The following is a 20,376-nucleotide window of genomic DNA, read 5'->3' as shown; positions in this document are numbered from 1 at the left end:
CAGAAAGTCAGCTAGGAATTTAAGTGGCCTAAAGGAAAATTGGACTATCCCTCTGGTCCGAAGTAAAAGTGAGAAGGCTTTTTTATTATTACAGTTGTGCTAATTTGTCATAAGCTTTCTCAGAACTACACTCAGCGACTTACTCTGAATAGCCATAGGCAATAGCAATGAATATGAATAAGTAACATTTTAGAAATATGAGTATTCTGCATCAGAACTTAACCTCATATTGTGTGTGTTTTAGAGATAAGGAAAAATAGCATGCTTCAGAGGGTTACCTTTTTTCTAAAATCTACTGTTCCATTTTAAAAATTAGGTGAAGAGAATTGTTTGTGTATTGGGGGGATTCTTAAATTACTAGCTGAGTCAGTACTGTGTATATAAATAGATTACAGTTCAGTTTGGTACCTATAGTATTTACTTTTCATAGCTCTGGTATAAGAACAAATTAAAAGTTAGTGTCCTTTTAATTTTACTATTTTAATATACTGCAGTACACAGCAGCTTAGTTGAGATTCAGTATCAATCAAAATGCCTACAATATATGTGTGGCTTATGAAATGCCTATTTAATATAAACATTTGCTTTTCTTAAGCAAAGGAAGTTGCTGAAGAACTTAGTAGTTTGGAGGAGTTAAGAAGAGAGTTAAGAGGAGAGAAGCTGCAGAAGGAGCAGGAAGGGTCCATGAAACATCAGCATAAACTAACTACGTGTCTTGAACTAGCACAGCCATATCAAAAGTTAGAATGATTTGGTGAAAATGGCTTTTGTTCAGATTCTGCAGTCTGCCCATCTCTATCTTAAGTGATAGGGACCTCAGTTGTACATTGAGAGATGCCTGGCACAGCCAAACACCCATGTGAAGCCCCTTTGATTTCACTGGGGCTCTGTGCAAGCTTAACCCTGTGCTCACAAGGTTCTCAGTGCAGGAGTGAAGCTCTGGATTGGAAAGTAAGTTTTAGATACCACTGGCTATTTTGGGTCTTAGTAAGAAATATCCTGTTTTGGCCGATAAATAGTTTCTCATGTGAAAATCACCTTATTAGTGGTATACTATTTGATATCTTAACTAGCCTGAATTGTATATCTGTGGACTATATACAATGTAATTGGAAGTGTTCCATAATGGAACCATAATCCATAGTTAAACCAATAAGAACTATTTCATTCTAAACTCTATTTTCATCCCATCTGATCTGTTCTCTAATCTATTTAGGGTCTTACAGGGCCTGTCCCTGTGGCATCTAAGTGTCTACTTTTATTATACTTTTGTTGTGAAAATTGTTATACTATTTTTAAAGTGAGAAGAAACCTGAACAAATTGTGTTTTGAGTTATAATGTAGTTGAATTAAAAACCTGACTTTCTGTGAAATGTACTGTCTTTAGCTATTCATAACTCAAAAATGTCTTAGCTTCTTATGTGCTTAGTTCTTCCTAAATACAGATTTGCAGGCTACTTTTGAGCAAAAATTGGTACCCTTCGGTGTGGATTTTTATATAAAATTAAACCTAAGTAGTAAATCAAATTAAAGATAGCAACTTTGAACTGTCTGGTGCCAATATCTCTGGCAACAAACTGAATCTATGTAAATGAGTATGCAGCAGAGCTAAATTTAGAACCTCAGTTTTTAACCAGTGTCTTTATTCACTACACAAAACTCTTAGCATTTAACTGTTCAGTTTTAAAAATCAGAAAGTTCCAAGTTTCCCACAATAACTTTGACCATTCCTTCAAAGGGATGCATTACAGTATAGTAATGAGTCAAATAAGGGCATAACTGCCTTAATACTTAAATTAAGTGAGAACATTGTAGGTCACTTAAAAATTGGGTCATATTGGGTCACTTAAAAATAATTCTATAGGCTGATTATTTTCCTATATGCATTTTACTCAGCTTGTACAACACACATTGACCTGTCTGTTCCATTTATATTCAGTTCCATTTGACATCTCATTACAAAATGAGAATTAAAAGATTTTCTTTTCCAGCTGGAACTTTCAAACCAACTCTGATTTCTTGTTATGACCATACTCCTTTGTAGTTAGGTCACCCATACCTTAAGTTCATAGCAAGAAACTATTCTCCTGGAGCAAGGGGGAAGTAGGAATGGAATTGTTAGATGGGTGGGTCTCTAGCACAATTCCTTCTGGGATTATTTCTGGGGTGGTGCAGTTTATGCACTATCCCTTGTTTGGGGCTATGGCAAAAGGCAGTCTAGTTCATAATGAAAATTTTAAAATCATCTTTGATAATTCCCTCTGCATAGTAAATCTGTGAATCTTAGTTTAATTTCACATTTTTAAAGCTGCCTAGTTATACATTTACCCAATATGTCAGAATATTTTGCTTAATTTTCAGTTTTAATTTCCTTTTTTTAGATTGAAATAAAAAAGATTCATGTTAAATTTGTGAAGCAAACTGAAAAGTCAGGATAGGCAAAGGTGTACACTGTTCTGAGTCTGTTGGAAAAGACCAATAAATATTTTTCAGGCAGTCTGAAAATAAATTTGTGTACATGGAACAAACCAGAAAAAAAAAAAAGGGGAATGACAACATAGTCTAGGAATATGGTCTGAATTAACAAGTGTAAGAAATGTCTGAAAGTATTCTAATATTAAACTGCAGGAATTTAGTTGAAGTTCTTAGCTGGCTAATTCCTTGCCACATGTGCAGCTGATGTGGGTTGGAAATATTGCTGAGTATACATTTTTCAAAATTTTAATTCGTTTGGCTAAATATCTAGCTATTTGTTTCTTGTTATATTTACAATATGCTGACCCTTAAAAATGTTCCTTATATATTCCTTATATATTCATTTTAGGAAAGAAGCAGTTTAGTTTTGGAAAAGGAAATGGGATGATAGATGATCCGTTCACCATTAGATGGTTGTTGGAAAAGAAGCTGGAGGGAAACATCAAGCATGGATGGGCTTTCCTCAGTTTGGAGAAGGCATTTGAGAAAGTACCTAGGCTTGTGCCTCTGCTACAATTCTGTGGGGGTACAGGAGGACTATGTCCAGGTGGTGATGGGTTTGTCTGACAAAGGTGCAGATGATTTTTGGTTGTAATGTAGGGTTTTGAAAGGAAGGTTGGGCACCACTGGCAATCAGCACTTAGCCCATTACTGTTCATAATTGTGATGGACTTCATAAGTAAGCAAATCCAAATGGTTTGAAGTTGATCTATGCAGACAATACTGTGCTAATGGCCAGTAGTGAGTACTATTTGGTCCAGACAATTGATTCTTGAACAGGATATTAACAAGCGGTGGCCACAAAATTAGTAAACAGGAGACTGAAGTCATGTGGGTGACTCAAGTGGACCCAAGACAAATGGAATATCAACATTGAGAGCCAGCACCTAAATCATCTTTCTGCATTTAAATACCTTGGGGCTGGTTAGTGGCCAATGGAGAAACCAACAGAGAATTGTGAGCAAGGCTGCTGAGCACATGGGAAGTCTGGTACAAGACAAGTGGAGTGATTTATGATAAACAGATACCCAGACTATTTAAGGGACAACTATATCAAACCATGATTGACCAGCTGTTCTGTACAGATCAGAGACATGGGCAACCAAAGAGAGGAACTTGAGAAGACTTGAAGCCATTGCAATTGGTTGTCTGAGGGCAGCGAGAGGAGCGACATTGTTGGATCACATGCAGAATGATTGTAACCAAGAGTGAGACCAGCATCCGAGGTATCAGAGAGAAGCTGCAAGAGAGGAGGTTGTGATGATCTGTGCATGTATGAAGGATGGATGAAGGAAATCCTGTTAGGGAGGCATTTGAGATTAGAGTTCATCGGCAGAGAGCAAGGAGATGGACAAGAAAACAGAGGATATATTTTGTGTGGGAGGACAGAGTGGATATGGAGTGAGCATTGGACCAGGAAGCCTGGAAAAGACTGAGTTGGTGACCCAACCCCAGCTAGCTGGGAAATGGGAAGGAGAAGAAGAAGAAGAGTGTATTGCAAGCTCTTCCAGTACCAGCCACCTCAGAGACTGAGAAACACTATCTTTTTCTGTTTCCATCCTGAGTATCCACTTAGTTAGTGACTCCATATATGTGGAGGCGCCCATCATCTTTCTCCTCCATCTCACACCAACCTTCCTCCCAAAAGCAGCAGATTTGATGAGACAGTTTAGAGCCATGCCAAGACCACCGTGGAACTGACCTCTGGAAAATACCTTGTCCCTTTCAACCCGATGTGGATGGACGTTACAGCCAATAAATGGGTATTGAACATGGTTTCCTATGGCAATTCACTTCCTTATTCCCTACCCTCTCCACTTCTCTGTCTCTCTTCAAGGATCCGTCTGATAACATTTTCAAACAAAAGTGGTCTTGTTACTTTGTGTAGGAGCTGTAGAAGAGGATCCACAGGATTACAGGGGAAGATGTTTCTACTCCCAATACTTGCATTCTGAAAAAGAAAGAGAGTCTTCATCCTATCCTAGGAGGAGACTAAACAAATACATCTGCAGCTGTCTCAGATTTGGGATGGTAATATTTGCCTCCATTGTTCCATCCCTACATGCTCAGAGCTGGTTTGTGGACATCTACTAACAGGACATGTACTTCAACATTACAATCCATTCAACTCTCAGAAAGTACCTCAAGGTGCTGCCATTCAGACTCTCCACAACACCAAGAGTCTTTATAAAATGCTTAGTCATAATGGCAGAGTACTCTAAGGGCAGCAGTGTCTATCTGTATCTTGACTTGCTGATCAGAGGCAGGTCACATCAGGAAGCTCTGAAAGGTGTAATCAGTGCTCTCGCCCCCTGTTTGCCAGGCTGGGCCTCCTGGTGAACTATGAGAGATTCTTTCTCATCCTATTGCAGAAATTGCCTTATAACAGAAGATAAAGTTCATAGGAGCCAGGATAGACTCCAGCATGGCAAGGGCTCACTTACCTCAGGACAGATTTCTCACTCTGGACATTATGGAAAACTGATTTTAACACCCATCAAGAATAGTAGCCTTATGTTTGGCTTTTATCTGCATGTACATTCATGATGCATGTACATACATCAGACTTCTCCTGAGATCCTTGCATCTCTGACTCAGATCAGTCTATTTCCTTGCAAAGCATGAGATGAGTAAATTGCATCCCAAGTACTCCTGGCACTAATCTGATATCAGCTGCTGCTTAACAGTGTGTAGAAAGGGGTGTCAATTGTGTCTACATCACCATCCCAGAGCATTAGTTATGAACACATCTAGCAAGGTTGGGAAGCCCACCTGCAAATACAAGGGACTTGAACCCTGGAAGAAATGAAACTACACAAACTTTTTAGAGGTCAGAGCCATCAGACTGGCGTGCATGGTATTCTTCCTGGCCCTGTTACACTCAGGAAGGCAGATAGTAAGAGACAATACATGTGCAATGTACTACATGAACAAGGGAGAGGGCACTCTTCATCCCTTCTCCTCCTCCTCCCCTCAAGAAAGCGATCAGGCTATGGAAGTGGTGTTCCTTCCATCCCAACAGTCCTGCACCTTTCAGAAGATGAAGTCAGCCTGATGGACTTTCTAAGCAGGCAATCCATCATCAGCCATGAGTGGTGATTGCTGAAATCCATCACTAACTTGATATTCCACCAGTGGAGAAACTCAGTCATAGACCTGTTCATCACCCAGGACACACCAAGTGTCCAAACTTCTGTGCATGGACGCTTTCCTTCTACAGTGCCTTCCTTCTTTATGCCTTTCTATCGTTTTCACTAATTCCCAGACAATAGCTAAAGCCAGATGAGATCAGGCGAGATTCATCCTCATAGCTCCCTGTTGGGCTTGTTTTAGATGTCCATGCACCCATGAATCAGGATTCCAGGCTGCCTGGACCTGGTGTCATAAGATCAGGTCTAAATATTGCATCCAGATCCAAAGTTGTTGCAACTGACAGTCTGGATGTTGGCTGGCTGAGCACCATGGAGATGCAAGAGGTAGGTGGTGGACAGTACACTGGGCATCAAAGATGACTCCTCCCATCCAGACTATGTCTACATCTTGTAAATTCTTTCTGCATAACATCTCTATGATACAGTCTTTCCTATCCATTCATAGAGTTAAAACTTCTGTCCAGGAACTCATCTTCTCATGTTTTGATTACTGAACAACCTCTTCTCTGACTTTGATAAATGCAGTGTTGTCTCATTCAGCATGCTGCTGCAAAGGTCAACTTCATAGCCCATCACTTTGATGCTATTCTTTGGTAGAGGCTTGGTAGATGCTATTCTTTGGTAGAGACTGCATGCCTGCTTTGGTAGGGCTGTCCTACGGTCATTGTTTAAGCAGGAGTGCTAGTACCAACCTTCAAACAAAACAATAACTGCTTGTTAGTCATCAAGAGTTTAATCCATGTGGAAAATCTCTCAAAGAACAAAGAAAGGTAACTTACCTTACAGCAACTGTGATTCTTAGAGATGTGTTGTCCACATGGATTCGACAACCTGACCTCCTTCCCTGCTATTACAAGATTCTGTATTGAAAGGAGCTGAGGGATGATTGAGCCCATCCTGTTCTTTGTGCCTTCAGGTGTGTTCGGGATGCGGAGGTATACAGGGACACTATTCCCAAAATAATTTGATCTTATGTTCATAGGGTGCATGCTCACGTAGCATGAAATCCATACCGACAACACATCTCCAAGAACCACAGTTATTGTAAAGTAACAGTTCTTTCTTAAGATAATGTAATTAGATCAACATATTAAACTTTGAGCCACCTCAGTTTAGTAAAGTGTATTTTCTGAGTAGGCATATGTCCTATTCCAAACACTAGAACACATGCTATTAGTTTAGCTTTCAAATGTTTTTCATGGATGTAATAACAATTGGCTTTATTGCTCTTCTGAAAAGATTTTTCTAAAATAAGTCTGGGAGGCATCCTGCCAATTTGAATAAACGATATGAAAGTCTGATATTTCGGGTAGTTTCTTTTTTATGGGAGGTTAACAAGAAAGAATCATCATAAGCCATCTGTGTGGGAGAGCCAGTCTAAATAGTTGCCATGTTTCTTTATAGGTTTGTAATACAGTACTGGTAGGTGGTGGTTGTTAATCGTGTAGATCAGGGAAGAATCACAGTTGTTCCATAGAACATATCCTGTCCAATGTGAGGATGGGTTGAGTTGTTGCCCACATGGGATTAGGAAAATTGTCCTTAACCATTTGTGACCAAAAACTATTATTGTCTAGACACAACTGTAATAAGCCTTACTACATTATATATATAAAAATATAAAAAAATCCTAAATTCATTCCAGATGTGTATGTAATTCTAATGACTGCCTTAATTTAACTACAGTCTCAGTTGACACTAGTGGTCTTTAGCTTAATATCACTTTACTTTGTTACACCTGTAGACGTAATGATAACATTTGCCAAATAACAGACCCTGGCAACTAGAAGCTTCTGCCAAGGGCCTACTGCATGTGTATTTGTTTCAGCTTTTTAAAATAGTAAATATTAATTTTTAAAGAACTAAAGAGCTTCAAACTTGCATAGAACTCGTGAAAGTTAATACTTCAATGTATAATCCTTAACTTTTACCTTAATGAGGCTATATGCAAGTTAAGGTCTTTCAAGTCTAAATAATGACAAGTCTGATTATTTTCAAACTTTATCTGCATATTGTAAGTAACTATAGAATATAATTGGGAGTAGCTGATGCATACTCATCTGTAATAGAAAAATGATTCATTGAGCAAGTTTACCTTTTCTAAATTTTATTACAAAGCATTTTTTAACAGCTTCCATTATAACTTTTTATAATTTCACATGAACACGTGATCTCCAGAGTAGGAAACCGTGAATGTGCCATAATTTTGGAAGATGTAACTTAAGTGCACAGTTACCATGATTGTATTCAAATCAGATATACAAACAAATGGTCACAGAGGCATCTCTAGAATTTGATCTAGCAAAGCACTTAAGCATGTGCTTAACTTGAAATGTGTATGACTATTATCAATACTGCTTAAATGTCCTAGGGTGTGTCCTATTAATTTTTTTGTTTATAAAATTCTTCTATTCGTAATACGTCAAGGCACTTGTACAAAAATTAAAAAGAAAAGGAGTACTTCTGGCACCTTAGAGACTAACAAAGCTACAGCTCACTTCATTGGATGCATTCAGTGGAAAATACAGTGGGGAGATCTATATACACAGAGAACATGAAACAATGGGTGTTACCATACACACTGTAAGGAGAGTGATTATTTAAAATGAGCTAATACCAGCAGGAGAGCGGGAGGGTTGGGGGGAGAAAACCTTTTGTAGTGATGATCAAGGTGGGCCATTTCCAACAGTTGACAAGAACGTCTGAGGAACGGGGGATAAACATAGGGAAATAGTTTTACTTTGTGTAATGACCCATCCACTCCCAGTCTCTATTCAAGCCTAAGTTAATTGTATCCAGTTTGCAAATTAATTCCAATTCAGCAGTCCCTTGTTGGAGTCTGTTTTTGAAGTTTTTTTGTTGAAGAATTGTCACTGTTAGGTCTCTAATCGAGTGACCAGAGAGATTGAAGTGTTCTCCGACTGGTTTTTGAATGTTATAATTCTTGACGTCTGATTTGTGTCCATTTATTCTTTTACGTAGAGACTGTCCAGTTTGACCAATGTACATGGCAGAGGGGCATTGCTGGCACATGATGGCATATATCACATTGGTGGATGTGCAGGTGAACGAGCCTCTGATAGTGTGGCTGATGTTATTAGGCCCTATGATGGTGTCCCCTGTATAGATATATGGACACAGCTGGCAATGGGCTTTGTTACAAGGATAAGTTCCTGGGTTAGTGGTTCTGTTGTGTGGTGTGTGGTTGCTGGTGAGTATTTGCTTCAGGCTGGGGGGCTGTCTGTAAGCAAGGACTGGCCTGTCTCCCAAGATCTGTGAGAGTGATGGGTCATCCTTCAGGATAGGTTGTAGATCCTTAATAATGCGTTGGAGGGGTTTTAGTTGGGGGCTGAAGGTGACGGCTAGTGGCGTTCTGTTATTTTCTTTGTTAGGCCTGTCCTGTAGTAGGTGACTTCTGGGTACTCTTCTGGCTCTGTCAGTCTGTTTCTTCACTTCAGCAGGTGGGTATTGTAGTTGTAAGATTGCTTGATAGAGATCGTGTAGGTGTTTGTCTCTGTCTGAGGGGTTGGAGCAAACGCAGTTATATCTTAGAGCTTGGCTATAGACAATGGATTGTGTGGTGTGATCTGTGTGAAAGCAGGAGGCATGTAGGTAGGAATAGCGGTCAGTAGGTTTCCGGTATAGGGTGGTGTTTATGTGACCATCGCTTATTAGCACCGTAGTGTCCAGGAAGTGGATCTCTTGTGTGGACTAGTCCAGGCTGAGGTTGATGGTGGGATGGAAATGTTGAAGTCATGCAATTAAGACAATGTTGAACATATACTTCACATTAGTTATCAACATAAAGTGGCTAACTGCACAATTAAACTAAAGCTTTATCTTCATTGTTTAACTGCTGAAGTTCTGATACAGCTGCTAGATAAATTGAAAATGTTTGTTATAGTACAGTAAATACTGTAAGAAAATACGATAATTTTTGATAGTGATTGAAAATACATAATTTATTAAAAATATATTGAAAAAAATCATGTGTTTAGTTCTTTATTTGACTTCATTGCAAATCAAATAAATCTGTCCCATCCTGCCAGTGAGTCGGTTTTTCTGGTAACTTCTATATACGTGTGCTGAGCATGTTTATACTCCTTCCTTTCACTGCATGGTTTTAGTTACAGAATGGAGATGTAAAACCATTATTTAGTTCTTGTTTCAAAGAATTCTATGACTAGCTCTATTATCTAGTATGGTAAACCTGGCACTCTGAAACATGATGTTACACTGCAACTTGACAGCATGACAGAAGGTTTACAAAAGCAGTATTTAGCAGAATAAGATAAAGAATAATTTAGCAGTAGCATTCATAAAACCATGTTGATTTGCACTAATATCATTTCCTCCTTTAATTCTTTCTTTATTAATTGAGTCCTATATCAGCTGCTCTATTATCAATGTCAGGCTGACAGGCCTTTAATTATGCGGTTCATCCTGTTTACCCTTTTCAAAAATTGGCACATCAGCTTTCTTCCAGTTGAACTTTCCCAGTGCTCCAAGACATATTGAAAATCAACATTAACTGTCTAGCAAACTCCACAGACAGCTATTGTAAAACTCTTGGTTGCAAGTTAACTGTACCTGCTGTTTTAAAAATGTCCAACTTCATTAGTTCATTAATTCCATTAGTATCTGCAGAGATACTAATGGAATGTAAAGAGTGTTATGACAATTTGATGAGATGATATCATCTGTGTTTCCCAAATACAGAACAGAAATATTTATTGAACACTTCTGCCTTTTCTGTATTATTATTGATAATTCTTGCATTTCCATCTAGTAATGGACCTGTACTGTTGTCAGGATTCTTTTTGTTCTTAAAAAACTTTAAAAATCCCCCCCCCTTTTTTTTCCTTTCCCCACCCCCTTAACTCCACTGGCCATAGATTTCTCCTTTTGTCCATTTGCTTCCTTTATCAATTTTCTACAATTCTTAACTTCTGATTAATGAATAAATATTCATTACTATCAACTCCCTCTTTCTTCCAGTTATGTTTTTTTAATTTCACATAGCTTCCTTCGCTTCCCTTCTAAACCAGGCCAGTTTTTTAACCAGCATGGCCTTCTTCTTCAGTAGTGGGATTGTGGCTTTTTTTGAGCATCTAGTAAGGTGTTCTTAAATTATTCCCGATTGTCATTCACATTTTTCTGATTAAATTGTTCTTCCCAGCTGATTTGGCTCATAATTGTTTTCAGCTTTGTGAAACTGGCCCTGTTAAAGCACCAAGTATATGTATATATGTAAATCTATCTATATTTTACAGGTCTAGACTTCATTCTGCTTGCTTGCTGTAAGTGAAATCAAGTCATGATCACTTGTACCTATGCTGCAATTAATTTTTAGTTCTGTAATTAGCTGCTTCTTCAGCTATCCCTCGATACTAGGATGCTGTCTGCCAAGGGGGTTCATTGGTGGTTTTTTAAGTGGCTGAGGAGCCCAATTCTTGCCCTGCAGATTTTCCCACAGAAGTGACAGGTGTAATTTTGGAGGAAACATAGTTGTTGGCTGGAGTGCTGTGCCCTTTCTTTCCTCCTTTGTCACTTCTCTGTCTCATGAGGACATCTGTTCTCCTCAAAGTGAGCTGTGGCTTGTTGTATGGTGTGGCGCCACTGTGTTCTTTTCCACACCTGGTCCTCCCAGTTTGTTGGGTTAATGCTCCCTTTTCAAGATGTCCTTTCAGTATGTCTTTGAAATGCTTCTGCTACCTCCGCAAGCCCTTTTTTCCGGACTTAGCTGAGAGAAGAGTACTTGCTTCGGGAGGCGAGTGTCAGGCATACGTACACAGTGGCCAGCCCAGAGGAATTTATATTTCATGACCTGCGATTCTGTACTGTTGATGTTGGCTGCAGAGAGAAGACTGATGTTAATGTGTCAGTCTTCCCAGCTGATCCTGAGGATCCTCCTGAGGCAGCGCTGCTGCTGGAACCCTTCAGCCGCTTGAACTGTCTTCTGTAGGTTACCCAGAGAAGGGTGGGGATGACAACTGCCTTGTAAACCAAGATCTTGGTACCTGTTTGTAGATCCCTGTCATTGAGGACTCGTTTGAGTAGTCTTCCAAAAGATGTGCTAGCACAGCATATCCTGTATTCAATTTCTGTGTCAATGCTGGCTGTGATGAACAACGCTTTATGTTAGGACTAGGTCTAATAATAAATAAAACCCTGTGTTGGCTGTGACATTTTTTGTTAGAAAATTGTCATCTATAAATTTTAGAAACCCCAAGGATGTTTTAGTGCTGGCAGCATGAGACCTCCAGTGTATATCACTCAAATGAAGTGCCCCAGGATGACGCAATTTTTTTCTGTATACATTGTAGATAGGTGCATAAAAGGCACAGTCATCCTGTTTCCTAGTGTTACTTGGTGGTCTGTAGCAAAACTAATACTCCATTTTGTGCTTTATCTGTTAGCAGAAAGGTTGTTGAAGATCCTTTATAACCTCACAGTAAGACCTCGATGAATAACAGAAGGTCTGGGTCAGGGTCGAAAATATTGTTCACTGGACCAGATCCTCATGACTTGCCTTTTCACAGAACAAGCACTGTTTTTGGATAGGACTGAGATGCTACATTGTATCTCAGAAAGGCACATGGAGACTGAGGAGGGTGGACCAGAAAGACAGTCTGGTGGTTGCTGGACATTTTGCCAGAATCTGGATGGATTCAGGATCTAGGGGATGATGGCTTAAGTATGTTTGGTAGGAGGAAGACAAGGATGGCACAAGCTAGTGTGTTTTGTGGTAACATGTACCAATGGAGTTGATTTTGCAGGCTTGGGAACTAAGGGAAGAGTGTTGTGGGGATCTTATGAACTTCATAAATAGTGGTTGTAAACATGCAGATGAAGTGTCACTTAAGAGCAAAAGTGTTCACGTTTCCTCCTACCTCACCAGTCTTTGCTTCCCTCTCCACACTTTGCTGGTGGTTTTTGCCTATCTGCAGTCGACTTTCAAGCTGTCTTGTTTAATGTATAATAAACAATTATTAGCATATTTTGCTGACTGGTAATATGTAAAATAAATGTACAAATAATGCAGGCCGTGAGAGTTAAGGAAATAATTACATTGCCTGTCCTTTACTGATATTGGATAGGAAATAAAGCTCTATAAATCTCATGGAGATACTTTTCAGAGTAGCAACTGTGTTAGTTGGAGTGGCTGGGTCATTACACACATTGAATCTATTTCCCCATGTTAAGTATCCTCACACCTTCTTGTCATCTGTCTAAATGGGCCATCTTGATTATCACTACAAAATTTTTTTTTCTCCTGCTGATAATAGCTCATCTTAATTAATTAGCCTCTTACAGTTTGTATGGCAACTTCCACCTTCTCTGTGTGCGTGTGTGTGTGTCTGCTTGTATGTGTATGTGTATATATATATATATCTTCTTACTATATGTTTCATTCTATGCATCCGATGAAGTGGGCTGTAGCCCACGAAAGCTTATGCTCTAATAAATTTGTTAGTCTCTACAGTGCCACAAGTACTCCTGTTCTTCTTATGGAGATACTTGTTAATCTTAGCACTTCTTATCTTAACCCGTGGGACCAAAGTAAACAAATAAAGCAAGACTTCCAGCTTTGTAATCACATTTTGGGGCAATGTATATTTGTCTGTCATGACTTGAAACTCAGATCTTCGTTCTCCTTCCAAAAAGCTATTCCTCTAATATCAGCGGGAATTATGCTACTGAAAACTTAACAGCCTTTCCCATGTTCTCTCAAAAATTGCCATTTTTCCTTGGTGGGATTCTCTGCAAAGAGATTTTTGATCATCCTGTTAGTCTGTAATAAGTAACTTCTGTTAGTCCAGTTATATGACCACTACATACTTGCTTTCCCTTCATTCTACTATTGCACTGATCTAGCATTACTTTATGATGTCCTTTCCATCTCGAGTGCAAAGAGAAGTACCTTGCCTGATCACTCTGTGTGACCTAAATTGCCATGATAATTCACTGAGGTTTTTATCACTGCTGAATAATACAATCTCTAGTTCATTGGAGTATCAAGCTCTGTGGAGGCCCTCCTGACTGCTTTTCAAAAACTCCTTCTTGCGCAAGGAGTGAGAATTGAACATTCAGGCTGGGCTCCATTTGAGGAAAGGTTTAGGAAATGGCACTGGCACCGAGGGATTTATGGGAGTTAGACCTCTTCTTCCCCTGTTCATTTGGTTCTTGGAAGTCTCCAAAGGCTTTCTTGACCCTTGCTTCAGAGAACTCTGATGCGAACGGAGATACTCAGAGGGCAATAACTGAAACTTTCTAGTGAAGCACAAATGTGAATGTTGGACAAAATAGCATTAGGTATTGTAGACACACTGTGAAGTTGGTTCTTCTATTGGTGGCCCACCTGTTAGTTTACCAATAATCCAATAGTGTGAACAGCCAGAAAGAACTCCAAGGTGGGGACACGGTGCAGTGAACAAAGTAAGAGAGTGGAATGGGGGAGAGAGGTGAAGCTGAGTCCTCAAACTGAAGGTGAGGATGAGAAGCTTGACCTTGGAAAGTTTGGACTGTATTGTCTTCAGTAAGCATGTACACAGCTCCTCTTGATGTTGAAGAGTGTAGATGAAGGCAATATATGGTCCAAAGTGTCTACATTTTTTTCCACCAAAGTGAGTTATGCCTTACCTTTCCTCTACTAAAAATATAATCTAAGAATGCAGTATTGTAATACTTTTGGTCAGACGCTATTGTTGGTTATAAGCTATTTCTATCACCTGTAACTTAAACACTTTTTTTCTTTTTATTAGGATTTCTAATTGAAAGCATTTATGCAAAGCCAAAGACATTTTTTAGGAAATATTTCATGGAAAAATATACTTTTTACTGGATAACAACATAAAATTTGGTACAAGTTATGTAAAATAAGTATAATATATTTCATTTTTTGAGAGTCGTTAAATGTGCCTGTACTGTCCTAAGTATGGGAAACTTAAATAATTATGTGAGCTCCAACTGCTCATTTTAAAAATTTGTGGTTAAGTTTACACTTGTTTAAAAGTAATGATAAATTATTGCTTTATCAGAAACACTTTAATTGTTTTAAAGTACTATGGGTCATTACAAAAGTTCTGCAGAATATGATTTTTGGCATGTTGCTGTAAGTATAATGGAGTATGCAGGAAAGACTAAAGTTTTACTTTTTCATGTTGCCAAACTGTCCACATACGGAAATTTTAAGGATGTTTCTAGTGTGGGTTCAGAATGTAAGGTAATTTGCAGTGGTTGAATACAATTAGGGTAACAGCAGAATATTTAGTTAGGAAACCCAAGACTTTCATTTAGATGGAAAGTCTGATTATTCTATGGTTTTTGAGATTAAAACTCAACATTTATCTGTGGGTTATACTTTTTTCATTTTAAGCTGCATCCTGAATAAAATGTCTGGCTAATCTAATTGTGGATTTTATGCAGTATTTGATGTGCTGTTGATGCCAAAAAGAACCAGGGAAGCAAGGGTGACTTTTTTTAGACTATATGATTGTGGAGCAAAAGTAAAGGAGCTTTTCATTCCTAACTTAATATATAATTATACATTCCCCTCAATTTAGGTCCCTTCTTAGTCTGTTTTATGTATTATGACCCGCATTTCTATACCAAATATCTGAGCACCTCCCAATCTTTATTACATTTCTCCTCAGAACACCCCTAGGAGGTGGAGGTAGTGCTGTTATCCCCACCTTACACATGGGGAATGGAAGGATTGAGAGACTAAATGACTTAGACAAGGTCACAAGGAAATCGGTGGCAAGGCAGAGAATTAAACCTGGATCTCCCAGGCTAGTGTCATTATTATTGGACCATCTTTCTTTTCCAGTTTATCAGTTCAAAATGCAGTTAATCTTCAGAGTTACTTATAAACTATACTCTAATAAACTGCATATACAAAAAATGCAATCACTAAGGGTATGTCTACTCTGCACACTTAGCCCAAGTTTGAGCCTAACCTGCTTTCGTCCACGCACAAATGAGTCTGACTTGGGTGAGCAAGCACTCAGGACCTAGGTCCTAGGATCCTGCTGGGGGTAGGGTCAGAGCCTGAGTCCCACTGTGACTCTGGTTGAAACCCTGTCATTTTGCAATGTGAATGCAACTCAGAAAGCATACAGTAGGCTCCCACGTGACCATGTGGTCTTAGTATCCATGGCTTCATCCTACCCCTTCCTGATGCTGTCCCTACTTACCTCCTAACATTTTAAATCATTGCTTACATTGTAAGGGCTTCTTGGAATGGGGCTCAGTCTTCATTTATCCTCTGAAGTGCAGTACACATTTATGGTGCTATATAGATCTTATTTAATACTATTATATTTAATAGCAATAAATTTAAACTTCCTAGAAAAATATATTGACCAACAGTTGAATATTTACTTTTTTAAAAGTAGAAGTTGAAAATTTTATTGTCAATATCAGTACAAAGTGCCTGCAAACTGTGGACCAATTTCTTGCCTCAAGAGCCATGCTCATGCACCTGAGGGTATTTTTGATTTTCTAGATAGGATTAACTTTGCCAGCTGCTGATTTACTGAACAGTACAGTCCAACACTAAATATTGTGGTGGATTAGGAAGTGAAAAATACTGTATCTAGTTGAAACTGTAGGAAGAATTTGGTAAGCAGAAAGTATGTCCAGAAGTGGACATGGATGTCCAGAAGTGGAAGGATGTCCAGAAGCACAGGCACAATATTAATTTATGAAAAGAGGGACCACTGTTTTCTTCTGCATTTGGGCTCTAATAGGAGGTCTCTTCCATATGAATACTAACCAAGTCAAGATCTGCTTCGGTTGAGCTTTATTTTTTTATTTAACATTTATGTGGTAATATTAAAAGTATCCACATTGGTCTCCATTGTGCTAAATGCTGTACAAATATAAATAAAATCCATAACAACAGCTAAAGTTAATGTGGTTAATATCCTATGCACATTCGTCAGGTGAACTAACGCTACGGTTATACTTAAATGTATTTCTTTATGTTGTATTAGTAACAATACCAGTTTGCATTTTATGATTAAGTAATGTAATACTGTAACATATACAATATTAGTATTTTCCTCATACTGGTAACTGGCTCATGCATGTTGCAGTGCTTTCTTAAATAACATGTTAGAAAGTTGTTGATAAGCTAGATTTGTATTAGTCACTTTTACAGTTTGAAAAACCTAAGTATAAAATTCTCAAATGCCTAAGATCCATTTTCAAAATTAACTTAGAATCTAAGGGCCTAAAGCACTTCTGAAAATGGGGCTTAGGTTCCGAAGTGATAGAAGTATCCCGTAACTTCCTCAAATATTATAGGGGAGGATAGAACCTTTTCTTTTAATTCATGTAGCACAGTCACATGGGGGCGGAGGGGGAGATAGTGAACATGTTGGGCAAATACTAGTAATAAGCAATTTTAATTTTTACAGAATTATGTTCGTTATGTTAATTCTTTACGTAATTAAGGAGCACTTTATTTTTGTCACCCACTTCTTTAGAAATGATAGAACACAAGTGTTTTTAACTGCCATACCTAACATCTGACCATTATTAAGATATCTCAAACTTCATTTTGCATCATGGTTTCATGACATTCCATTTCTTGTGAGAAGGGTTGTTGAGCAACATAATCAGGGGGTACGGTGGGGAGGAATCTTCAAAAGTATATCCATTCCCCTATGAAAGAAGATAAATGTGTCAACATATATAAAACTGTTAAAAGCTGTGTCATACTAGGTTGTAGCACTTTGCCTCTGATAGAAAACAGAGGCAAAAATGTGTAAGGCATTAAAATGCCAAACATTAGCCCTCCCAAAAGTGGTATGATTGATTCATTTTCCTAGAGCTTAAATTACTGCAGTTTTACTAACTTTTTTGTATTAAAAACAGGTAACAACGGAACGACCTTTTATACAGAAGTTATTTCGTCCTGTTGCTGCAAATGGGCAGCTAAATACCCTGGGAGATCTCTTAAAAGAAGTTTGTCCTGCTGCAATTACTCCTGAAGGTACTTTATAAACAGTTAGCATGAGATAGTATTTCTTACTGTTCCTTATTTATGTACCTGAAGTATAGTAGAAGTATGAGCTATGATGCCGAAGGTTCAGGATTCGTACTTGCTGATGATACATTATGGCATCAGAGGTGGGCAGGAGTTACTCTTGGGGGAATGCTGCACCAAAAAATTAAAAATTCTGCCACAATAATTTAAAATTCTGCATGTTTTATTTGTCAAAATAATGCAATATAATCACACTGGTTTCAATTATTTAGGTAATTTATTTAAACTGCAATATAATGGATGGAGAATGGAAGCGGGGAGCACTGGAAGAAATCCCCAAATCCCCCTTGCCTAATAATAAAAATGTAGTTAGGTTTGATCCTTTATTTCTAGTTATTAGTCAACAAATATATGCAGCCATATACACAGTGGTACCTCATAGGTCACTGAAGAGCAAGTGAGAATCAAACTCATAATTTATGTTGGCTACTGACAATCTCCAGAAAGGTCAGTAGGAAACAGTTCATGGAGCACATTTGGATAGGAATTTTTTTCAGTACAAAAGTTTACACCAGCTCTAATCACTGAAGCACCATAAGCATTTATAAACCATGCTATCCTTTACACCACTCTGGCAATGTAAAGGAGCCTTAAAACTTTTATACCTGTTTTATACTCCTGAGGGAATTCACAAAGACAGTCAGAACAATTCACTAATCAGGCAGGCTGCTACATTCTGCTCTGCCTGAGGGGACAGAGCCTGCCACACACCTACCTCCTCAGAAACACCCCAAAGCCCTGCTCCTTCATGCCAAGCATGCCACAATAGTGAGCAAGAGGGACAGTGTGTCTGTCTCTCTTGCTCACATGTATGGCTGCTCCGGGCGCCTGAACCAACCTGCCTGTGCTATTGGGGAGGGGTGTGTGATGGCTCTTTTGGCTTCCCCCTCAGAAGTCATTTTTCTGTGGGGAAGGAAAGAAATCTGCAGGGGATATGAATTCTGCGCACATGCAGTGACACAGAATTCCCCTAAGAGTAAGGAGTGTTGTTAAGGGCTAAAATACATATAAAAACTTGTTTTGGACTAACACTTTCAGAAGTTCCCAAGCGAGTTAGAAGCTTAAGTCCCATTTTCCGAAACAATTTAGGAGCCTAAGTCTTATTAGTTATTTGCGCACTTGCAAAACTTTATTTTTTACCATCTTCCTTCTTAAAAAATTAATTTAAAATACTCTATCAAAAGAATGCTATTCTCGGTGCAAAATCAAGTACTTGAGAGTTAGGAAATGCCAAATTTATGGTTGCATGTGCAACATTAATTCTGCTTTCTTGTGCCCTTAAGTAAGAGACAGTACACGATCATGTAACTAAAAACACTTTTTTCTACAGGGCCGTGGCCTCATTCAATGTCCAAGGATGGACACTCAAGACAGAATTAAGTTTGCATGAGCAACCTAAATCTGGTATTTCATAACTTTTGAGTGCTTGACCTTGCGCAGTCTAAATTTAGTTTTAACTGTTTTTTGTATATAATGGTGTGTATATTATATTGAAAGCTTTTTCCTAAATTTGATTTAATCTGTGAGTATTCTTTCACAAATGTTAAAAGGAGGATTAAGGAGACAATCTTTAGTTATGCAGGTTTTTTGGGGTGATCAAGTGCCTGCCACAGCTTTCTTTGGTATTTATTATTCAGAAAACCAGAATTCATTCTTCCATAATGAACATTGTCCTTTAACTAATTAATTCCACGTTATCCAAATGAAGAGAACTCTTCTTCCAATTGCTATAAATTAAAACTACAAAAAGCAAAATTCTATGAAGGTAAATTACTAATCTGTAACTTTAAATTACCTAAACTTTATCAGACATGTCAAACTTCTGTAAAGCTTGAAGTTGAAGCTTCTTTCAGAAACACTGATTTTCTTACAGAACTTGTTGTGGCCAAGACTACATGCAAAGATAAAATTAATGGCTTTTAAAAATGCACATACTAAAAAAAAAATGTGCTGTTCTTGTAATTCTGCTAGATACATTTCAGATAAGAATCAACCTATAATCACTGTCTAGTTTTTTAAAATTATCTAACCGATTCCATGTAGTTTCTAACAGCACACTTCTATGACAGAATAACAATCCATTGGTATAGTATCCTGTTATTTCACAAATTGCATTGTATTGGTAAGTGGCTACACGGGCAACTACAATTCTCTGGTTTTGAATTTAATCCAGGAAAGATCAGAGTTTATTGAAACTGTTGTTGGATGTACATATTAAGTGGGATGAACATAAAGATTTTTTGGCAGACTGCAGCCTGGGCTTTTTCTACTGTATTTCATTTTTCTCTTATTTGCCACCATCTTACTAGTATCTTTAAATAGCTAACCTCTCCTTAAGTAACAATGATATTTTGAGAAGTATATTTTTGCTATTCCAGAGAAGGGCTTGCACAGGATTTACCAGAATAAAGTTGCAATCTTTAGACAACAAGCTAACTGACAATAGTGAACACTTTCTTGTTCCTTTTCACAATGCCGTCACTTCCTTTCCTGTCTTCCATTATCCACAGTTGTGACTCATTCCCCATCTCTTCTAGAAAAACATGAGGGGTGGTTTGTGGGTGTGCGCGTGTGTGCGCACATATTAATATAAAAATGTTTATCAGATCATGCTAGTTAATTAACATAAAAAATAAGACTATCAATCTCAGTTAACTCAAGTGATTAACTCAAAACAGATTAACTCAAAAA

The 20,376-nt window shown here is 38.2% G+C and overlaps 1 protein-coding gene across 9 annotated transcripts in view; it reads left to right on the top strand.

Moving 5' to 3' along the window:
- Positions 1 to 20,376, top strand: part of ATG5 (autophagy related 5) — a 119,520-nt gene that overhangs the window by 69,651 nt on the left and 29,493 nt on the right. For 8 of the 9 annotated variants that reach the window (XM_048844897.2, XM_048844895.2, XM_048844898.2 and 5 more), the window contains one exon: positions 17,514 to 17,631. In XM_048844897.2, coding sequence (XP_048700854.1) covers positions 17,514 to 17,631 — 118 coding nt within the window. Of the gene's footprint in view, positions 1 to 17,513; positions 17,632 to 19,015; positions 19,090 to 20,376 lie in introns of all 9 variants that reach the window. The other variant, XM_075126612.1, reaches the window with a different exon arrangement.

The sequence above is a fragment of the Caretta caretta genome, chromosome 3, assembly GCF_965140235.1.
Source record: "Caretta caretta isolate rCarCar2 chromosome 3, rCarCar1.hap1, whole genome shotgun sequence".
Lineage (NCBI taxonomy): Eukaryota > Metazoa > Chordata > Testudines > Cheloniidae > Caretta > Caretta caretta.
This window is presented reverse-complemented; position numbering and strand designations above follow the sequence as displayed.